Source organism: Eurosta solidaginis, chromosome X (genome assembly GCF_040869045.1).
Source record: "Eurosta solidaginis isolate ZX-2024a chromosome X, ASM4086904v1, whole genome shotgun sequence".
Lineage (NCBI taxonomy): Eukaryota > Metazoa > Arthropoda > Insecta > Diptera > Tephritidae > Eurosta > Eurosta solidaginis.
Genome location: NC_090324.1, coordinates 55035515 through 55057147, shown reverse-complemented (window position 1 = coordinate 55057147; position 21633 = coordinate 55035515). Strand labels below are relative to the sequence as shown.

Sequence of the window (21633 nt, the reverse complement as noted above, 5' to 3'; positions counted from 1 at the left end):
AAGAAGACAACCCGTGGCGGTTCTGATAGCAGTATTTTGGCAGGCCTGTAGGTTCTTCCAGTGAGTAGTTTTTAGGCTTGGCGACCATATGGGGGACGCGTAGCATGCAATCGGCTGGCCAATTGCTTTGCAAGTATTAATTAGCGTTTCTTCTTTGGTTTTGCCCCAAGCGATGCTGGAAAGAGATTTGAGGATTTTATTACGGCTCCGGATTTTTGGTACAATTCCGGTTGCATGCTCTCCAAAATTTTAGGGTGTAAGACAGTCGGTAGCGTAATTCCGATGTCGGGATCAACTAGATTATATTGCACTGAGTGGTGGCTGATAAACGCCAGACCGCCTCCATTTCCGCTGTCGCGTTCTTTTCTGTGGACGTTATGTCCAGAGCAGGTCTGCAGAGCAGATCTTGCTGTGTATTTGCCGCTTCATGAAATCAACTATCTCCGTGATCTTCCCAGTTAACACATTGCAGAATTCTGAAGTGCAACGGGGGAGACGTCGTCACTCTGGGGTAAGTGATAGGTGACTACGTCTGAGTTGAGGGAGGCCAGGACGCAATTGCTGTTGTGGCCCTGGGACTGGATGTCTTGGGTAAACATATGGGTACCCGGTGTAGTTGGGTTTGCGGCCTGGCAGCATGGCGCGATGAAACCCGTCTGGTGTTTGCCATCTGTGAGACCAGAACATCTAGGAAAGTAGCATCGTCCAAGGCAAGAGCTGCATTGGGGAGATGTCGCAAACATATATATTCTGTGCTGGAAAATGATGTAAAAGGTAGTAGGGACCTAAGAGTCTGTTTCCCTGACCTACTCAAGTGCTAGTGCCGGAAAGAGTGGGGAATAAGGCGGGGTGTGGAGTGATGCTCAGCATTGCTACCGACTCTACTACGGAGATTGTAGTTATGAGTAGGAGCGGCCGTATGAGCTGGTGGCGCCATGGGGCCCGAGCACCAGCGAGTACTTGTTGTGGCGTGTTGAGCAGCGGGACAACTAGAAGGTAGTGGGGTGCTAAGGCCCAGGCTACGGGACGCCCTTTGGCGTAAACAGTAAGGAGCTACAAAAACTTATAAAAGTTACGACGACTTCGGGTTTTGGGGTCTAGCCCAGAACATCCTGTCCGATGCAACCATTCCTTGCACGTAACGCACTGACAAGAGTGTGGCCGTCCTAAAAAGATTATTTTCCGGCAAACGCAGCAAAACCATTTCTCTGGATCGGAGTCAGGTACAGGTCCCGGATTGGGTTCGATATCCTCCCGGAGCAGGAGAATATGGCGCAATCCCGCTAAAAGGATCTGCTGGGAGGATGACAATTTGTGGGAGGTACTCAACAAATTAAATAGGGTTACACTGAAATGACAGCCCTGGTTGGGAAGAATCCAGGATCCTTATGTAGAAAATCTGGGATCTGCTGGGAGGATGACAATTTGTGGGAGGGACGCAACAAATGAAATAGGGTTACACGGAAATAACAGCCCTGGTTGGGAAGAATCCCGAGTCGCTCCCGTCATAGAACCGATTGCCTTGGGAAGCGAGATGGTTGTAATTATTTTTAACATTGAAATCAAAGAACTTTTCAGAGTACTTCTAGTACTGCGAGCACATAGCTGTTTTCGATCACTTCTTAACCAAAAGAGGTATAAAAAACGGCATATGCAGAAATGTGGGCTCTATATAGTGATAATAAAATATGCAATAAAAAAAATTTCAAAAAAAACACACACACAACTGTTTCCGTTAGCGCAGCGACGATATATATAAAAATAAGAAAATCCGCTTTATGTGACACTGAAATGAGTAATTAAGCTAAGATTATTTTTATTGTATGTATATAAAATAAATAAAAAAAAAAAATTTATCATGAATTTAAAAAAATGTTCACTTTGAAGAGTAAAAATTTTTTTGCTTTTTGAATGTCTTATAACTCGAAATAAACTTCAAAATACTACTGATCATTTGTGATGGTAATTGATTTGTCGTCTGTTCAATACGGAGTTTAGGTACCCACACCATCAAAAAAGAGAAGATGGTATTCTCATTTTATACTTTCCATAGCATCGTTTTTTTTTATGAATAAATTACGCGATGCAGGATATAAAAGGATAGTGCTGGTTAATATTTATTATTACCGACATTTCCAAGCGCGGCATTTAAAAAAGACGAAGGACATATGTATACATAATCGATTAAAAAACCCACAACTAAAAACCGAACGAAAGGTTTGCCTGAATATGTCCATCTATATATATGCAAATATACCTCTTAGAATTATCTACACGTATGTATGTATGGTTGTAGGACTGTGATCAATCAGTGGCATTAGTAAGGTCAGTCAGTAGCAGGTAGAATACACGAATATGTACACATAAAAGTATTGCAAAAACAAAAAAATTTTAAAGAAAGGAATTTCACCCGCAAGCAAGAATACTCAGCTAGTCCAAAAATCAACAAATTGAAATAAAAAAAACAAGTAAAGGTGTGTAAGTTCGGGTGTAACCGAACATTATATACTCAGCGTGAGCTTCAATTGAACATTTCATTTCAGATAAATTACTTTTCTACATAACACGTCGCCCTGCCCGTTTAAAAGAAAAATGTCTCCCCATTTCCTCTTACAGTAAAACTTGATAATTGAAATATCATTTATTCCAAAATATTTTTGTATCCAATTTTATTAAGATCCGTTAATTTTTCTTCGAGTTATGGCTCCCGAAACATAGAAAATTGCTTAGTCAGAAAAGGGGCGGTGCCACGCCCATTTTTTAAAATTTGAAGTTTTTCCTATTTATTGTTATAAATCCAATTGGAAAATGAAATATCATTGATATAAAGCTGTTTTTTGCAAAGATATAGCTTTTTTTTTCGTCCACGACCTTTTTAAAAATCGTTTATATAAAAATGGGCGTGGTCCTTAATCGATTTCGTTAATTTTTCATCAAAGCATTCCTTATATTAAAGGTAACCTCTCTGCCGAATTTAGTTACGATAGGTTTAACGATTTTTGATTTATGATTAATAATATTTGTAAAATTGATGTTATCACAAGTGGGCGGTGCCACGCCCATTTTAAAAAGTTTTTTCAAATTTTTATCAAGAGTCTCAAATTTCAACTTTCTAGGTGTATTATTTACTAAATAATCAGGTGTTTGATGTTTTCCAAAATATTATATATATTGCCGTTGTGATGATGTCATCATTCCAGTGAAGATGTTTATTAAATGTGACACCAAGATTTTTTACTTTATCCACGTATACAATTTTAGACTCACCCAGAACTAAGTGAGGAAAAGATGTTAAAATTTGTGTTTTTTGGTTACTAATATATATTTGGATTTGCTTGGATTGAGACATAAACCGTTAATTGCAGCCCAGGTTCTTACACTGTCCAAGTCAACATTAATTTTGCGTACACAATCATCAATATCTGATGCTTTACAGCTTATTATAGTTGTACATCGTCAGCGTACATTTGAACATTGCAGTGTTGTAACTGATTCGGAAGATCATTTGCATAAGCAGTATACAATAATGGACCTAAAATAGATCCTTAAGGTACACCTCTTGTCAAGTCGACACTACTAGACATTTTATCGCCATGGAAATCCGATTGTGATCTGTCTCTTAAATAAGAAGTCATCAGTTTCGCAGCTGCAGGCGAAAAATTAAGTAATTTGATAAATTTTAATATCAAAATTTTATAATTAACGGTATCAAAAGCGTTTGAGTGGTCCAAGAGAATAAGAAAAGCTATTTTATCATTATCAATTTGTGATCTTAAATATTCCGTAACATCAATCAAAGAAGTTACACAACTATGATGTGGTCGAAACGCAGATTGTCTGGGAGTAAGTAATTTGTTATCCTGAACATATTTATTGATTTGGTTATGCATTAAGCATTCAAGTATCTTAGGCAGAAAGGGAAATATAGTAATAGGCCGAAACTCATTTTCTGTTTTGGGTATAGGTACGATTTTAGCATGCTTCCATTGAGTGGGATATATTGATTTTGTTATTATAGAATTAAACAGGTGGGTGATATATGGTAAAATAGTAGGAAATAAAATTTTTATAAATTTTGAATGGACTCCATCACAGCCAATAGCATTGGACTTGATGCTTAGAAAACTTTGAAATATTTCAGTTTCAGTGAAACATTTAAAATAAAATAAATTTTGATCATTTATACTGGCATAGTTCTTGTAATTAGCAATATCAGCCGTAGACGTTGGTAAATTCGTAAATTTGTTTTTCAAATCATTAACATCTAAATCATTATATAAGCAATTTTTAAATTTTGTTTTATAGTATAATGTTTTGGCAATTATAGTGCTTGTATTGACTTTATTTCTTATTGTGCGGAAAGCAGAATGCAGTTAATAAGTTTTAAACCTCTTCCATCTTGCATAAGCTTATATTACGTTGTTCAATTAAACTTTTAATTTCAGGTGTGAACCAAGTATTGTAATTTGGTGTTTTCCTTTTCGTATTCATTGGAACAAATTCTTCGAAGAGTTTTTCAATATTTTCTTGGACAAACTGAAGTTGATCACCTACAGACGGCATATAATATATGCAACCCCAATCAACCTGTGAAATTTTATCGTATAAGGCAGAGAGATCTATATTCTTAAAATCACGATAGCTATAGTCTTCATTAACCTTTTTTAATTTAAAATCGTAAGTGATGAATAGGATATCATGTTTAGAAAACACAGGTGTAGATATTTGTTCAAACAATAGAATTTTTAACAATGAATTAGTATAGAATATATCTATAAGCGAATTTCAGTTAGAGGTGTGGTGTTTTAGGTAAAGTTTTGTTAACAATATTTAGGTCTATATATTTAATTTCATCTGAGAAAGAAGAATATACAAGAATGTTGCTATTAAAATCGCCTGATATTATAACATTACAGAAAAAATGCTTCTGAATTAATATTTTTGTTTGGCCTATATACATTGCCAAGCAGTATTTTTTTATTTCCGTTAATAATTCCAAGAAAATGAATTAAATTTGATCGAAATCTTTTGATTTAGCTTTAAGTTTGCATCTAACTTTGTTTTTAACAACATGGCAACACCGCCGGCTTTTTTGTCCTTTTTACCATTTTTTGCTTTCTATCAGCCCTGAAGAGTTTATATCCTCGCAACTTATAGCATTCATCATTAACTTTGTCATTGAACCATGTTTCAGAGACACATACTATTTCCACATTAGAATACTCGAATATATAAGGAAACTCAACTATTTTAAGTTTAGTAAATACGCGAGCCATGTTAAATATATTGGATTTGGAATATACCCTCGTATTATTTAAATTGTTCAGCTTATGATACAGAAGGGAGTGCAAAGCAAGTAAATGTGTTTTTTACATTAAAATTGATTTTATGTTTAGTATTATTGGTTATATTACAAAGTAATTTAAATAGAACTATTAGATGTGACAACAGTAATTTTGACAATGATTTTAGACATGAGGGTTGAGTAGTTAAATACAAATATAGAGAAAATAATGACAGAATTTTAGAACTATAAAATAAATGCAAATTAACATTCAGCATACATATTACCATTTTGTGGACGAAATAAGTTATAGACATCACCGATGGTATTAAGACGGTAAGGTTCATCAGACTGGTTCAATTTGGCAAGCAGAACACCACGTGTTGAGAAAACTGAGGCTAGCTTTCTTTCCTTCCAAAGCTTAACTTACTTACTTACTTAATTGGCGCTTAACCGTCTAAACGGTTATGGCCGTCCAACAAGGCGCGCCAGTCGCTCCTTCGCTCCGCCAACCGGCGCCAATTGGTCACACCAAGGGAGTTTAAATCGTTTTCCACCTGGTCCTTCCAACGGAGTGGGGGCCGCCCTCTACCTCTGCTTCAATAGGCGGGTTCCGATAGAAACACTTTCTTGGCCGGAGCATCATCTTTCATTCGCATAACATGGCCTAGCCAGCGCAGCCGCTGCGTTTTAATTCGCTGTACTATGTTGATGTCTGCTTAACAGCTTCAGTATATATACCAAAATTTCGAAGAGTTAAGTTCTCCTTTACATTAAGAGGAGAATCCAATGCATTACCGATGTCATTCAAACGTAACGGACCTTTACGTGTTCGTGTTAGACTAGAAATTGATTTGAGCAGGGAGTTTCTTTCAAATGGTGTTCCTAGTCTAACGATTATTGCTGGGTCTGTACCATTCATTCCAGATTTGGTTTTTTTAAGACCAGGTATTGACTTTACTGCTGGACGATTAATATTAATTGTGTCACATAGATTATTAAAAATTAGATTTACATCATCATTTACATGCCGTTTTTGAAACTAGTCACTAATTCCACTAGAATTTTGTTACGTTTAAAATGTACTGCTTCAAACTTTATTTTAGGAAATTTTTTTCCGAAATTTTAATTAAGTTAACATTGACCTTAAATAACTTTTGATTCATCAGACTTCGCAAAAAATGTTGACAATGACATGTAAAAATATTTTTTTAATGGTGACCAATTAGATGTTTATAAAAACCAAAAGATATCAAAACAAAATTTTCCATACAACTTACATACATACATATGTACGTGTATGGAAACCAAAATCCCTACCATATTAATCTTATTAAAATATGTAGATGTACCATTATGTATGAACATTTATACACCTGTTTACTAATAAACAAAGTTCTATGATCAGTACAGTGGTAAACGACCCCGATATTTCTAGCTTAAGACTCAAGCACAACTTTGGCTACGTAAATATATGTAATTAATGAATATTAACAAATCAACCCCAAACAAACAAAAATATATGCACGTATGCATCCAAATATACACACATAAATATATGTACGTATACACACATGTGCATGCTCATATGTAGAAGCGATGAGCGCAAGATAAACAGATTTTTTTTTTATTTTACTATTCGAATAGCACTATTCGAATAGCACTATTCGAATAGTGCGCTCTATTCGAATAATAAAGGAAGGAATTCGAATAAATGAAAGCGAATAAACGAATAAAAAATTTGAATAAACATTATTCGAACTACGAATACCTGGCGAATAAACGAGTTTATTGTTCGAATAATTTTTATTCACGACGACCATATTCGAGGACAATACTCTAGTCTGCTTAGAGTGCAAGGATCTCTGAAATCCATTGAATTTCTTCTTATGACGCCTATCATAGAAACGGCTTTTGATATTATGAAGTCATTGCGTTGAGAAAATGTTAGCTTTGAGTCAATAATAACACCCAAATCTTTCATTTCGGTATTTCTAGTTAGAGCACAATCGTTTATATTGTAACTAAATATTATGTTGTTAGACTTCCTAGAGAAGGTGACAACACAGCATTTATTGATGTTCAGTTTGAGACAATTCAAAGTGCACCACTGATTAAGTGAATTGAGATCAACTTGTAACTTATGACTATCACTTACATCACGAACGGTACAAAAAAGTTTGACGTCATCCGCGAACATTAGGCACTTAGCGAATTTAAAGCAATTCGGTAGATCGTTAATAAATAAATGAAATAGCAGTGGTCCGCAGTGAGTACCCTGAGGTATACCTAACCATGCGTCGATAAATAGTCTTGGGGTTGTATTCCCTAACTTAATAAATAGTTTCCTGTTTGACAGAAAACTAGCGAAGAAATTAATCAGAATGCCACTAACTCCGTAACTTCGTAACTTTTGCAAAAGTATGATATGACAGACCCTATAGAAGGCTTTGGAAAAGTCTGTGTAAATCACATCAAGTTGTGCCTGCTTTCCGGACGCACCCACTATACTGTTCGTTAATAGGTTCAAGTTCGAACAGGTTGATTTTCCAGGAATGAAGCCGTATTGATGTTTAGAGATTAAATCCCGAACATGGTCAAATAACTTTGATTGGATTATATAATCGAACAATTTGGCCACCGTTCTCTGTATAACGATAGGGCTATAATTACAAACATCATTACGATCACCAGACTTAAAGACCGGAACAATGTAACATAACTTCCACTGTTCGAGAAAAGTACCCTTATTTATACAATCCTGGAAAAGCTGGGATATGGGATTAGCTAAAGTATAGCAGCAACGCTTGAAAAATGCAGGCGCAAATCCCTCGGAGTCATGTTTGGAACTACGACTTAGAAAGAAATTGTAAGCACTTGGGTAAATTTTATAATACAGATTTAGATGGAACAGGATTTTTTATCGAAATATGTGACTGCAAAATATTACTTCGCAGCAGAAAGGAACTGAACCGTTAGAATTATTTACTTTTATAATCTCTCATGGAGAAGATGTTTCTCCAAACTTGAGAGTAGCACTTTAAGTAATCTTGACTATCTCAGCATAAATTGCTAGCTGTGAATGTTCATTCAGCAAATTAAAACGGATTTTGATTACGATCAACGATGGGGCAAGGTCACCAAAGTGACCTAACATTATTAAGTGTGGAAAAAGAAAAATATGAAATTCAAAAAGCACAATTTACACATATGTATTAGTTTTACTAATGTATTATAATCATATGATTATTATATAGTTATGTATTTCAAAGTAAGTAAGTAAGTATCGATGATATAATGGTTTTTTTGATTTTAAAAAAGTTTTAAAATCTCTCAAAAACTTTGTGGAATTCCAAACCAAAGGAGACAAACAAAAATTTTAGCATATTAGACTTTAGCAAATGCCAGATAAAAAATAAAAATAAAATAGATCTTTGGTATGCAATTTTTTTAGATCGGTTATATATATATATATTTTTTTTTTTATTTGAATGATATTACCATGCATGGTCATAATTTGCTCACACCAGCATCCAGCTACTTCCATCATTACAGATGTTGCAGGTCTTCGCATCTGGACGATTCACCTAGTTTAATTGGCGACATTAATTTGTAGAGGCTGAATTTTTCCGACATCTTACTGCTCACATATACATTTTCCTGTTTATCATCGACAGAATTAGGCGGCGTACTCTTTTTCCCCGTCCGTTCGAGTATGGTTCTCATTATACTTTTCATGAAAATGAAATGGTATATTAATTTCGTCACGGAACCCAAAATTGTAAGTCCTTAAAGGAAAATAGATAGACCCACCATTAAGTATACCGAAATAATCAGTGGCCAGTAGCTATTTTAACAGCTATAAGCTTCAAATTTCACCGATTGCTTACGTATATAGTATATATTGTTGTGTCAAAAAATCATAGAGATCGGTTATATATATAATATATATGATGGTATATATATATTATTATATATAGTATATATATATTTTTTTTTGCGATTTCGGCCCCATTTTAACAGCTAGAAGCTTCACATTTCACCAAATGCTTACGTATATAGCATATATTGTTTTCTGAAAAAATCATAGAGATTGGCTGTATATATAGTATATATCTCATACAACCGATTGTTCAGATAAGAAACTTTTCGCAATTTCTACCCCATTTTAACAGCTATAAGCTTCAAATTTCACCGATTTCTTACGTATATAGTATATATTGTTGTGTCAAAAAATCATAGATTTCGGTGATATATATAATATATATATGATGGTATATATAGTATATATATATATTTTTTTTTTTTTGCAATTTCGGCCCCATTTTAACAGCTAGAAGCTTCAAATTTCACCAAATGCTTACGAGTATAGCATATATTGTTGTCTGAAAAAATCATAGATATCGGTGGTATATATATTATATACTTCATATAGACTGTCATTTTTGCCCCTTTTTTAAGGCTATAAGCTTCAAAATTCATCAAATTTCATCAAATAGTTACGTTTACGTCATATATTTTTGAAATACGTGATTCGTAGTCATAGATTTTAATGCAGACCACAAAAAACGTGAAGCTTTGCATCCTCACACAAAGTACCTACCTATCTTTATACCTTTCATGAAAATGAAATGGTATATTAATTTCGTCACGAAACCCAAAATTGTGTTGTAACTGATTCGGAAGATCATTTGCATAAGCAGTATACAATAATGGACCTAAAATAGATCCTTGAGGTACACCTCTTGTCAAGTCGACACTACTAGACATTTTATCGCCATGGAAAACCGATTGTGATCTGTCTCTTAAATAAGAAGTCATCAGTTTCGCAGCTGCAGGCGAAAAATTAAGTAATTTGATAAATTTTAATATCAAAATTTTATAATTAACGGTATCAAAAGCGTTTGAGTGGTCCAAGAGAATAAGAAAAGCTATTTTATCATTATCAATTTGTGATCTTAATTATTCCGTAACATCAATCAAAGGAGTTACACAACTATGATGTGGTCGAAACCCAGATTGTCTGGGAGTAAGTAATTTGTTATCCTGAACATATTTATTGATTTGGTTATGCATTAAGCATTCAAGTATCTTAGACAGAAAGGGAAGTATAGCAATAGGCCGAAACTCATTTTCTGTTTTGGGTATAGGTACGATTTTAGCATGCTTCCATTGAGTGGGATATATTGATTTTGTTATTATAGAATTAAACAGGTGGGTGATATATGGTAAAATAGTAGTAAATAAAATTTTTATAAATTTTGAATGGACTCCATCACAGCCAATAGCATTGGACTTGATGCTTAGAAAACTTTGAAATATTTCAGTTTCAGTGAAACATTTAAAATAAAATAAATTTTGATCATTTATACTGGCATAGTTCTTGTAATTAGCAATATCAGCCGTAGACGTTGGTAAATTCGTAAATTTGTTTTTCAAATCATTAACATCTAAATCATTATATACGCAATTTTTAAATTTTGTTTTATAGTATAATGTTTTGGCAATTATAATGCTTGTATTGACTTTATTTCTTATTGTGCGGAAAGCAGAATGCAGTTAAGAAGTTTTAAACCTCTTCCATCTTGCATAAGCTTATATTACGTTGTTCAATTAAACTTTTAATTTCAGGTGTGAACCAAGTATTTTAATTTGGTGTTTTCCTTTTCGTATTCATGGGAACAAATTCTTCGGAGCGTTTTTCAATATTTTCTTGGACAAACTGAAGTTGATCATCTACAGACGGCATATAATATATGCAACCCCAATCAACCTGTGAAATTTTATCGTATAAGGCAGAGAGATCTATATTCTTAAAATCACGATAGCTATAGTCTTCGTTAACTTTTTTTAATTTAAAATCGTAAGCGATGAATAGGAGATCATGTTTAGAAAACACAGGTGCAGATATTTGTTCAAACAACAGAATTTTTGACAATGAATTAGTATAGAATATATCGATAAGCGAATTTGAGTTAGAGGTGTGGTGTTTTAGGTAAAGTTTTGTTAACAATATTTAGGTCTATATATTTAATTTCATCTGAGAGAGGAGAATCTACAAGAATGTTGCTATTAAAATCGCCTGATATTATAACATTACAGAAAAAATGCTTCTGAATTAATATTTTTGTTTGGCCTATATACATTGCCAAGCAGTATTTTTTTATTTCCGTTAATAATTCCAAGAAAATGAATTAAATTTGATCGAAATCTTTTGATTTAGCTTTAAGTTTGCATCTAACTTTGTTTTTAACAACATGGCAACACCGCCGGCTTTTTTGTATTTTTTACCATTTTTTTGCTTTCTATCAGCCCTGAAGAGTTTATATCCTCGCAACTTATAGCATTCATCATTAACTTTGTCATTGAACATGTTTCAGAGACACATACTATTTCCACATTAGAGTACTCGAATATATAACGAAACTCAACTATTTTAATCTTTGAACTTTGAGCATTAATATGAACAACGCTTAAGCCATTTTTAAGTTTAGTAAATACGCGAACCATGTTAAATATATTGGATTTGGAATATACCCTCGTATTATTTAAATTGTTCAGCTTATAATACAGAAGGGAGTGCAAAGCAAGTAAATGTGTTTTTTACATTAAAATTGATTTTATATTTAGTATTATTGGTTATATTACAAAGTAATTTAAATAGAACTATTAGATGTGACAACAGTAATTTTGACAATGATTTTAGACATGAGGGTTGAGTAGTTAAATACAAATATAGAGAAAATAATGACAGAATTTTAGAACAATAAAATAAATGCAAATTTACATTCAGCATACATATTACCATTTTGTGGACGAAATAAGTTATAGACATCACCGATGGTATTAAGACGGTAAGGTTCATCAGACTGGTTCAATTTGGCAAGCACAACACCACGTGTTGAGAAAACTGAGGCTAGCTTTCTTTCCTTCCAAAGCTTAACAGCTTCAGTATATATACCAAAATTTCGAAGAGTTAAGTTCTCCTTTACATTAAAAGGAGAATCAAATGCATTACCGATGTCATTCAAACGTAACGGACCTTTACGTGTTCGTGTTAGACTTGAAATTGATTTGAGCAGGGAGTTTCTTTCAAATGGTGTTCCTAGTCTAACGATTATTGCTGGTTCTGTACCATTCATTCCAGATTTGGTTTTTTTAAAACCAGGTATTGACTTTACTGCTGGACGATTAATATTAATTGTGTCACATAGATTATTAAAAATTTGATTTACATCATCATTTTCATGCATAGGTACACCATTTATGCGTATATCACAAGCAACTGCAGCATTTTCTTGTTTATCGAATAGATTTTTTAAATCAATTATTTCTTTCTGTATACCTGAGACATAAGCTGCGCCAGTCTCTAATTCAAGTACTCTTCTGAATCTAATTTCTAAGGAATCTGCAGGAATACAACATGTACATATGTTAGAATATGCTTATATGCAAATTTGGGTATTTATATTAGAGCGTTTAACGCGGCCAAGGACAATCAAAATTTTAAGGATTGGCAAAAACGGACAGACAGCCGTTTTTGAAACTAGTCACTAATTCCACTAGAATTTTGTTATGTTTAAAATGTACTGCTTCAAACTTTATTTTAGGAAATTTTTTTCCGAAATTTTAATTAAGTTAACATTGACCTTAAATAACTTTTGATTCATCAGACTTCGCAAAAAATGTTGACAATGACATGTAAAAATATTTTTTTAATGTTGACCAATTAGATGTTTATAAAAACCAAAAGATATCAAAACAAAATTTTCCATACAACTTACATACATACATATGTACGTGTATGGGAACCAAAATCCCTACCATATTAATCTTATTAAAATATGTAGATGTACCATTATGTATGAACATTTATACACCTGTTTACTAATAAACAAAGTTCTATGATCAGTACAGTGGTAAACGACCCCGATATTTCTAGCTTAAGACTCAAGCACAACTTTGGCTACGTAAATATATGTAATTAATGAATATTAACAAATCAACCCCAAACAAACAAAAATATATGCACGTATGCATCTAAATATACACACATAAATATATGTACGTATGCATACATGTGCATGCTCATATGTAGAAGCGATGAGCGCAAGATAAACAGATTTTTTTTTATTTTACTATTCGAATAGCACTATTCGAATAGTGTGCTCTATTCGAATAATAAAGGAAGGAATTCGAATAAATGAAATCGAATAAACGAATAAAAAATTTGAATAAACATTATTCGATTTCGAATACCTGGCGAATGAACGAGTTTATTGTTCGAATAATTTTTATTCGAATAGTCCCAGGGAAAATCAAGAGGAGCACGACGCAAATTGGAAGAGAAGCTCGGCCTTAGATCTCTTCGGAGGTTATCGCGCCCTACATTTTTTTTTTTTTAGTCCCACCCCTAGTTTCTACCAATAAGCGATTATTTCTTAAGTTACGAGGCGGGTCATATAAATTGACCAAATTAGATAAGTCATCACAGTGGACGCTATTATTAATGACATTACAAATAAAAACTATTTAGAAGTATATTCTTCTAACATATAGGGACTGTAAGCCCATTAGTTTCCGTATGCCAATGTAAGAAGGAAGATTACCTTGCCACGGTAAGTTTTTTGGAGCAAATTTCGTGAAAACTTGTTGAACTTTTTCGATTTTGTTTGAATGGGTTTCATAGTATGGGCACCATATTAGAGGACAATTCTCTAGTCTGCTTAGAGTGCAAGGATCTCTGAAATCCATTGAATTTCTTCTTATGACGCCTATCATAGAAACGGCTTTTGATATTATGAAGTCAGTGCGTTGAGAAAATGTTAGTTTTGATTCAATAATAACACCCAAATCTTTCATTTGGGTATTTCTAGTTAGAGCACAATCGTTTATATTGTAACTAAATATTATGTTGTTAGACTTCCTAGAGAAGATGACAACACAGCATTTATTGATGTTCAGTTTGAGACAATTCAAAGTGCACCACTGATTAAGTGAATTGAGATCAACTTGTAACTTATGACTATCACTTACATCACGAACGGTACAAAAAATTTTGACGTCATCCCCGAACATTAGGCACTTAGCGAATTTAAAGCAATTCGGTAGATTTTTAATAAATAAATGAAATAGCAGTGGTCCGCAGTGAGTACCCTGAGGTATACCTAACCATGCGTCGATAAATAGTCTTGGGGTTGTATTCCCTAACTTAATAAATAGTTTCCTGTTTGACAGAAAACTAGCGAAGAAATTAATGAGAATGCCACTAACTCCGTAACTTCGTAGCTTTTGCAAAAGTATGATATGACAGACCTTATCGAAGGCTTTGGAAAAGTCTGTGTAAATCGCATCAAGTTGTGCCTGCTTTCCGGACGCACCCACTATACTATTCGTTAATAGGTCCAAGTTCGAACAGGTAGATTTTCCAGGAATGAAGCCGTATTGATGTTTAGAGATTAAATCCCGAACATAGTCAAATAACTTTGATTGGATTATATAATCGAACAATTTGGCCAGCGTTCTCTGTATAACGATAGGGCTATAATTACAAACATCATTACGATCACCAGACTTAAAGACCGGAACAATGTAACATAACTTCCACTGTTCGAGAAAAGTACCCTTATTTATACAATCCTGGAAAAGCTGGGATATGGAATTAGCTAAATTATAGCAGCAACGCTTGAAAAATGTAGGCGCAAATCCCTCGGAGTCATGTTTGGACCTACGACTTAGAAAGAAATTGTAAGCACTTGGGAAAATTTTATAATACAGATTTAGATGGAACAGGATTTTTTATCGAAATATGTGACTGCAAAATATTACTTCGCAGCAGAAAGGAACTGAACCGTTAAAATTATTTACTTTTATAATCTCTTATGGAGAAGATGTTTCTCCAAACTTGTGAGTAGCACTTCAAGTAATCTTGACTATCTCAGCATAAATTGCTAGCTGTGAATGTTCATTCATCAAATTAAAACGGATTTTGATTACGATCAACGATGGGGCAAGGTCACCTAAGTGACCTAACATTATTAAGTGTGGAAAAAGAAAAATTTGTATATAATAATATATAATATATATAATATATAATATATAATAATGTATTATAATCATATGATTATTATATAGTTATGTATTTCAATCTACTTATCGATGATATAATGGTTTTTTTGATTTTAAAAAAGTTTTAAAATCTCTCAAAAACTTTGTGGAATTCCAAACCAAAGGAGACAAACAAAAATTTTAGCATATTAGACTTTAAAAAATGCCAGATAAAAAATAAAAATAAAATAGATCTTTGGTATGCAATTTTTTTAGATCGGTTTTATATATATATTTTTTTTTTTATTTGAACGATATTACCATGCATGGTCATAATTTGCTCACACCAGCATCCAGCTACTTCCATCATTACAAATGTTGTAGGTCTTCGCATCTGGACGATTCACCTAGTTTAATTGGCGATATTAATTTGTAGAGGCTGAATTTTTCCGACATCTTACTGCTCACATATACATTTTCCTGTTTATCATCGACAGAATTAGGCGGCGTACTCTTTTTCCCCGTCCGTTCAAGTATGGTTCTCATTATACTTTTCATGAAAATGAAATGGTATATTAATTTCGTCACGAAACCCAAAATTGTAAGTCCTTAAAGGAAAATAGATAGACCCACCATTAAGTATACCGAAATAATCAGTGGCCAGTAGCTATTTTTAAAGCTATAAGCTTCAAATTTCACCGATTGCTTACGTATATAGTATATATTGTAGTGTCAAAAAATCATAGAGATCAGTGATATATATAATATATATGATGGTATATATATATTATTATATATAGTATATATATATTTTTTTTTGCGATTTCGGCCCCATTTTAACAGCTAGAAGCTTCAAATTTCACCAAATGCTTACGTATATAGCATATATTGTTTTCTGAAAAACTCATAGAGATTGGCTGTATATATAGTATATATCTCATACAACCGATTGTTCAGATAAGAAACTTTTCGCAATTTCTACCCCATTTTAACAGCTATAAGCTTCAAATTTCACCGATTGCTTACGTATATAGTATATATTGTTGTGTCAAAAAATCATAGATATCGGTGATATATATAATATATATGATGGTATATATAGTATATATATATATTTTTTTTGCAATTTCGGCCCCATTTTAACAGCTAGAAGCTTCAAATTTCACCAAATGCTTACGTGTATAGCATATATTGTTGTCTGAAAAAATCATAGAGATCGGTGGTATATATATTATATACTTCATATAGACTGTCATTTTTGCCTCTTTTTTAAGGCTATAAGCTTCAAATTCATCAAATTTCATCAAATAGTTACGTTTACGTCATATATTTTTGAAATACGTGATTCGTAGTCATAGTTTTTAATGCAGACCACAAAAAACGTGAAGCTTTGCATCCTCACACAAAGTACCTACCTATTTTTATACCTTTCATGAAAATGAAATGGTATATTAATTTCGTCACGAAACCCAAAATTTAAGTCCTTAAAGGAAAATATATAGACCCAACATTAAGTATACCGAAATAATCAGGATGAAGGGCTGAGTTGATTTAGCCATGTCCGTCTGTCTGTTTGTATGCAAACTAGTCCCTCAATTTTTGAGATATCTTGATAAAATTTGGTGAGCGGATGTATTTGAGTATCCAATTAGACATTTGTCGGAACCGGCCGGATCGGACCACTACAGCGTATATCCTCCATACAACCGATTTTTCAGAAAAAGAGGATTTTTGTCATATCTTACTCAATTTAACAGATTGAAGCTTCAAACTTCACCGTATATTTCGTATATTGCACATATTGTTGCCTGAAAAAATTTATGAGATCGGTCGTATATATAGTATATATCCCCCACAACCGATTGTTCAGATAAGAAACTTTTCGTAATTACTGCCCTATTTTAAGAGCTAGAGCTTCAAATTTCAACAAATGCTTACGTATATAGCATATATTGTTGTCTGAAAAAATCATAGAGATTGGTTGTATATATAGTATATATTTCATACAACCGATTGTTCAGATAAGAAACTTTTCGCAATTTCTACGCCATTTTAACAGCTATAAGCTTCAAATTTCACCGATTGCTTACGTATGTAGTATATATTGTTGTGTAAAAAATCATAGATATCGGTGATATATATGATATATATATGATGGTATATATAGTATATATATTTTTTTTTTGCGATTTCTGCCCCATTTTAACAGCTAGAAGCTTCAAATTTCACCAAATGCTTACGTGTATAGCATATATTGATGTCTGAAAAAATCATTGAGACCGGTGGTATATATAGTATACATCTCATACAACCGATTGCTCAGATAAGAAACTTTGCGCAATTTCTGCCCCGTTTTAACAGCTAGAAGCTTCAAATTTCACCAAATGCTTACATATATAGCATATATTGTTGTCTGAAAAAATCATAGAGATCGGTGGTATATATATTATATACTTCATATAAACTGTCATTTTTGCCCCTTTTTTACGGCTAGAAGCTTCAAAATTCATCAAATTTCATCAAATAGTTACGTTTGCGTCATATATTGTTGCAATACGTGTTTCGTGGTCATAGTTTTTACACGCAGGCCACAAAAAATCTGAAACTTTGCATCCTCACACAAAGTACCTACTTATTTATTTATCTTAAAAGTCGTTTAGGTATGTAGATCTTTTCACTATATATTTCTTATCTTATACATCCGATTATTCGGAGATTACGAACGGGATAAGATTATTGTTCAGCCCCATTCATGAAAGGTATGAAGTCTTCGGCACAGCCGAAGACAGTCCCGTTCTTACTTGTTTTTGTTTTAAAAATCCCTCACATGGTTTAATAGGTTAGAACACTCAATAAACTTTAAATATGGTTTTACCAAAAAGAAGTTGCTATTACAGATTTTTGTTCCACATTACAGACGAATAGATGATTTGTGCTATATACCAGGCTGTGGCCATACATAGAGACCGAAGTTGGGACAGATTAACGCGCATATCCTTCAGAAGTATGGATTATTCAGACTCTGCGTTCGAGGTGCTCTAGATCATACTACAGCAGATCTCGTAATAGGGCTTATGCAGATGTCTGCTTAGCTGACTTGGAGGCGCTACTAACATCAATAAATGCCCTTTCGGATGCCTCGGTGCTCAGACGTCTTAAGAAAATATTCCGTGGCAGTTCTAAGCGGTAAATTTGGCAGCCCTGAACTTTTTACGTTGCAGCGATTTCGGATGCATTTTTATTGAAGCAGAGACTGTGTTCTTACGTCACAATCAAAAGTTGTTGAGATTCCACAGTAGTAACGTTATGCCATCGAATTGGCTGTCCAGTTTTTGTTTTATGTGCAAGGTCCACGTCGTGAAAAATATGGCCGTATGTACATTAAATCAGTGCCAAGTCCTGTGATGTAAAATATTTCAGGATATAAGGGATATAAATGTTTATTTTACAGCTAGCTTTCTTTTGTTGATTCCAGTCTGCATTCGCAGAGCCGGACAAAACTAAGTTCCTTTCGCCCCGGACGCAAGAAAACCTCACTACGCCGCTGAACTGAATCTAGCGATACGTTTTGAATTTATTGTTGTGTAAACACAAATTTTTTGATTTTTTACTACATTTTTGCACAATAATACGAACCTTTTGTATGGGAGTATAGAAAATTGTTGTAAGAACCATTCTCGAACTAAAAAAAAAGAATTAACGAAGTCGGTCCAATCATTCTCGAATTTTCCACTTAGCAACACATTTATCGACACATTTTTATATTACAAGTATTATTTTTTTGAACTTGTTCCCATTCTACACTATTTCTCTAAAACTTCATGAGCTTCCTAATCGGTACTGAGCTTTGATGAGACTGACAGTGCCAGAAGTAAAAAAAAAAAACAAACACCAAAACTATCGAAAATGTATATAAATAAAGAAGCATTGATCTGCTACTCTGAGGAAACATTGTTTTTCAATTCTTGATGCCCAAGATGATGGTCCCAGTGGATCTATACCCGACATCGGTTATTTTGTAATTGATTGATCGTTGTTGGAAACGGACAAAGTCGTCTTCGCCAGCATTGCAGACCAAACACTATAAGGCAATGAAATAAATAACGTCTATGAGTCTAAATTATTATAGCAAATATAATTATCTAGCAAAGTAATAATAAACGTGAAAAAATAATTTTTGCAAAAAATTTAAAAAGTAAAGGTTGACACATACTTATTTTCGAAAAAGATTTTCAAATTTTCATTTCACAATTGTTTTTATTAATGTTTATGTGAATAAACTTATAAGTATTTCCAATAATTTTTCGACAGAATGAAAAAACGGAGATAAAGCAAAAGTGGGCATCGCGGTTGTTAGGCAAGCTGCGCAAAGATATTACTCAGGAATGTCGGGATGATTTTGTGCAGTCCATTACCGGTAAGCGAAAGTCCACTTGTGTACTTTCTAATCCTGATCAAAAGGGAAAAATGCGACGCATCGATTGTTTGAGACAAGCAGATAAAGTATGGCGCTTGGACCTGGTAATGGTGATACTTTTTAAGGCAATACCTCTAGAAAGCACAGACGGCGAACGGTTGGAAAAAAACCCCGAGTGTAGAAATCCTAGCTTATGCGTTAATCCATATCACATCAATGTTTCTGTTCGCGAACTAGACTTGTACCTGGCGAACTTTATTAATACACATGATTCACTGCATAGTCCATCGGCAACATCATCTGCGTTCTTTTTTGATAACAGTGTGCAAAATCATAATATCATCAGCATCAGTGGAACACACGACATAAAAAAAGATGGTGAAGCACATAAATATAAAGGTACTTGATTTATTATTATGTTTGGTTTTCTCTAGGTCAAATTTGACCGCAAACTTGGCGTTATTGACGAAAACAGCTTGCCATACAAGGTCAAATGCTGTTGCTGTCCATTACGACTACAAGCTAACAATGAGCGGCAAAGTATATATAACGCGACGGGTAATTTTTTCTCGTCTGAACCCACATTCCTATCATAAAAGAGCGTTCTTTTACTTGAGCGAGTGACAGTAATCTTGAATGCCTTTATGAAATTTTTGGTGTTATATGATGGAGACTGAACCTTAAACTGACCAATGAGTGGAAACGCCACTCGACCAACGGTATGAAAAATTTGACATTAAAACTTCATTTACCAAAAGTTCTTTTCGTTTCCCACCAATTTATAATGCCACTGCTTATGAAATAAGTTGAAATATTAAATCGGGTTGCGAAATAAATGAACGAAAAATTTGGGGTTGGGTTTGGGTTAGGGATGAAACGATACTAGTAAATACGATTAGATATCAAGGCTTTTGACCTGATATCAAGAAAATTTGAAATATTTAATTTTGTACCAATTACTGAGTAGGTATCGCAAAAGCGTAATTGTATCAAATAACGTGCTATCGGTAAAATGATTACCGCATATTTCTTTTTGCACTCAATTCTTCCTAGAAGGACCAAAATTGTAACGATATGTCGAAATATTAAATATTTTTCCAAGTGCAGTGGTTTTTTGCCTTAAGTTTCTGTTTTAGATCTATGTAATTATTTATTCATCGCTATTTTGGCCTAATAGTCTAAAAAAAATGTAGCAATTACATGCTATTTGGCAGCTTGCATATTAAAATGCAGTAAATTGTACTGTTACAACTTTCCATCTTCCTTTTAAAATCAAAACACTATTACGTTTGCCGTAATTTTTTTCATGTTAATTTATAATTCTAGTATCGTTACTGTTTTGCAAAATGAGGTGTTTAGGGCAGAAAATTGAAAGAGAGATAAAGGAAAGCCTTGTTTTAGACCAGCCAACTGGAAATGGCTAAAATACTCAAAATCAGTCACACACATAAGTTGCAGGGCCTGGTAAATAAGGGAGCCGGAAGGCCGAGAAAAATGCAGCGGTTGCGCTGGCTAGGCCATGTTATGCGAATGAAAGATGATGCTCCGGCTAAGAAAGTGTTTCTATCGGAACCCGCCTATGAAGCAGAGGTAGAGGGCGGCCCCCACTCCGTTGGAAGGACCAGGTGGAAAACGATTTAAACTCCCTTGGTGTGACCAATTCGCGCCGGTTGGCGGAGCGAAGAAGCGACTGGCGCGCCTTGTTGGACGGCCATAACCGTTTAGACGGTTAAGCGCCAATTAAGTAAGTAGGAAGGCCGAGAAAAGTTCAAGAACGCGCAGCAAGACACATTGAAAAACTTCTTTTATCAGACAAAATCAATACTTCAAAGGATGGTTTGTCACTTTTGGAACAAAAAGCAAGTGTTTGGACGCTGCGTCGTGC

The 21633-nt window shown here is 33.9% G+C and overlaps 1 protein-coding gene across 1 annotated transcript in view; it reads left to right on the top strand.

The window, feature by feature from the left end:
* Window positions 1-21633, top strand: part of LOC137234942 (nuclear factor 1 X-type-like) — a 2160399-nt gene that overhangs the window by 1523459 nt on the left and 615307 nt on the right. The window contains exon 5 of the mRNA XM_067758242.1: window positions 19643-20147. Coding sequence (XP_067614343.1) covers window positions 19643-20147 — 505 coding nt within the window. The remainder of the gene's footprint in view (window positions 1-19642; window positions 20148-21633) is intronic.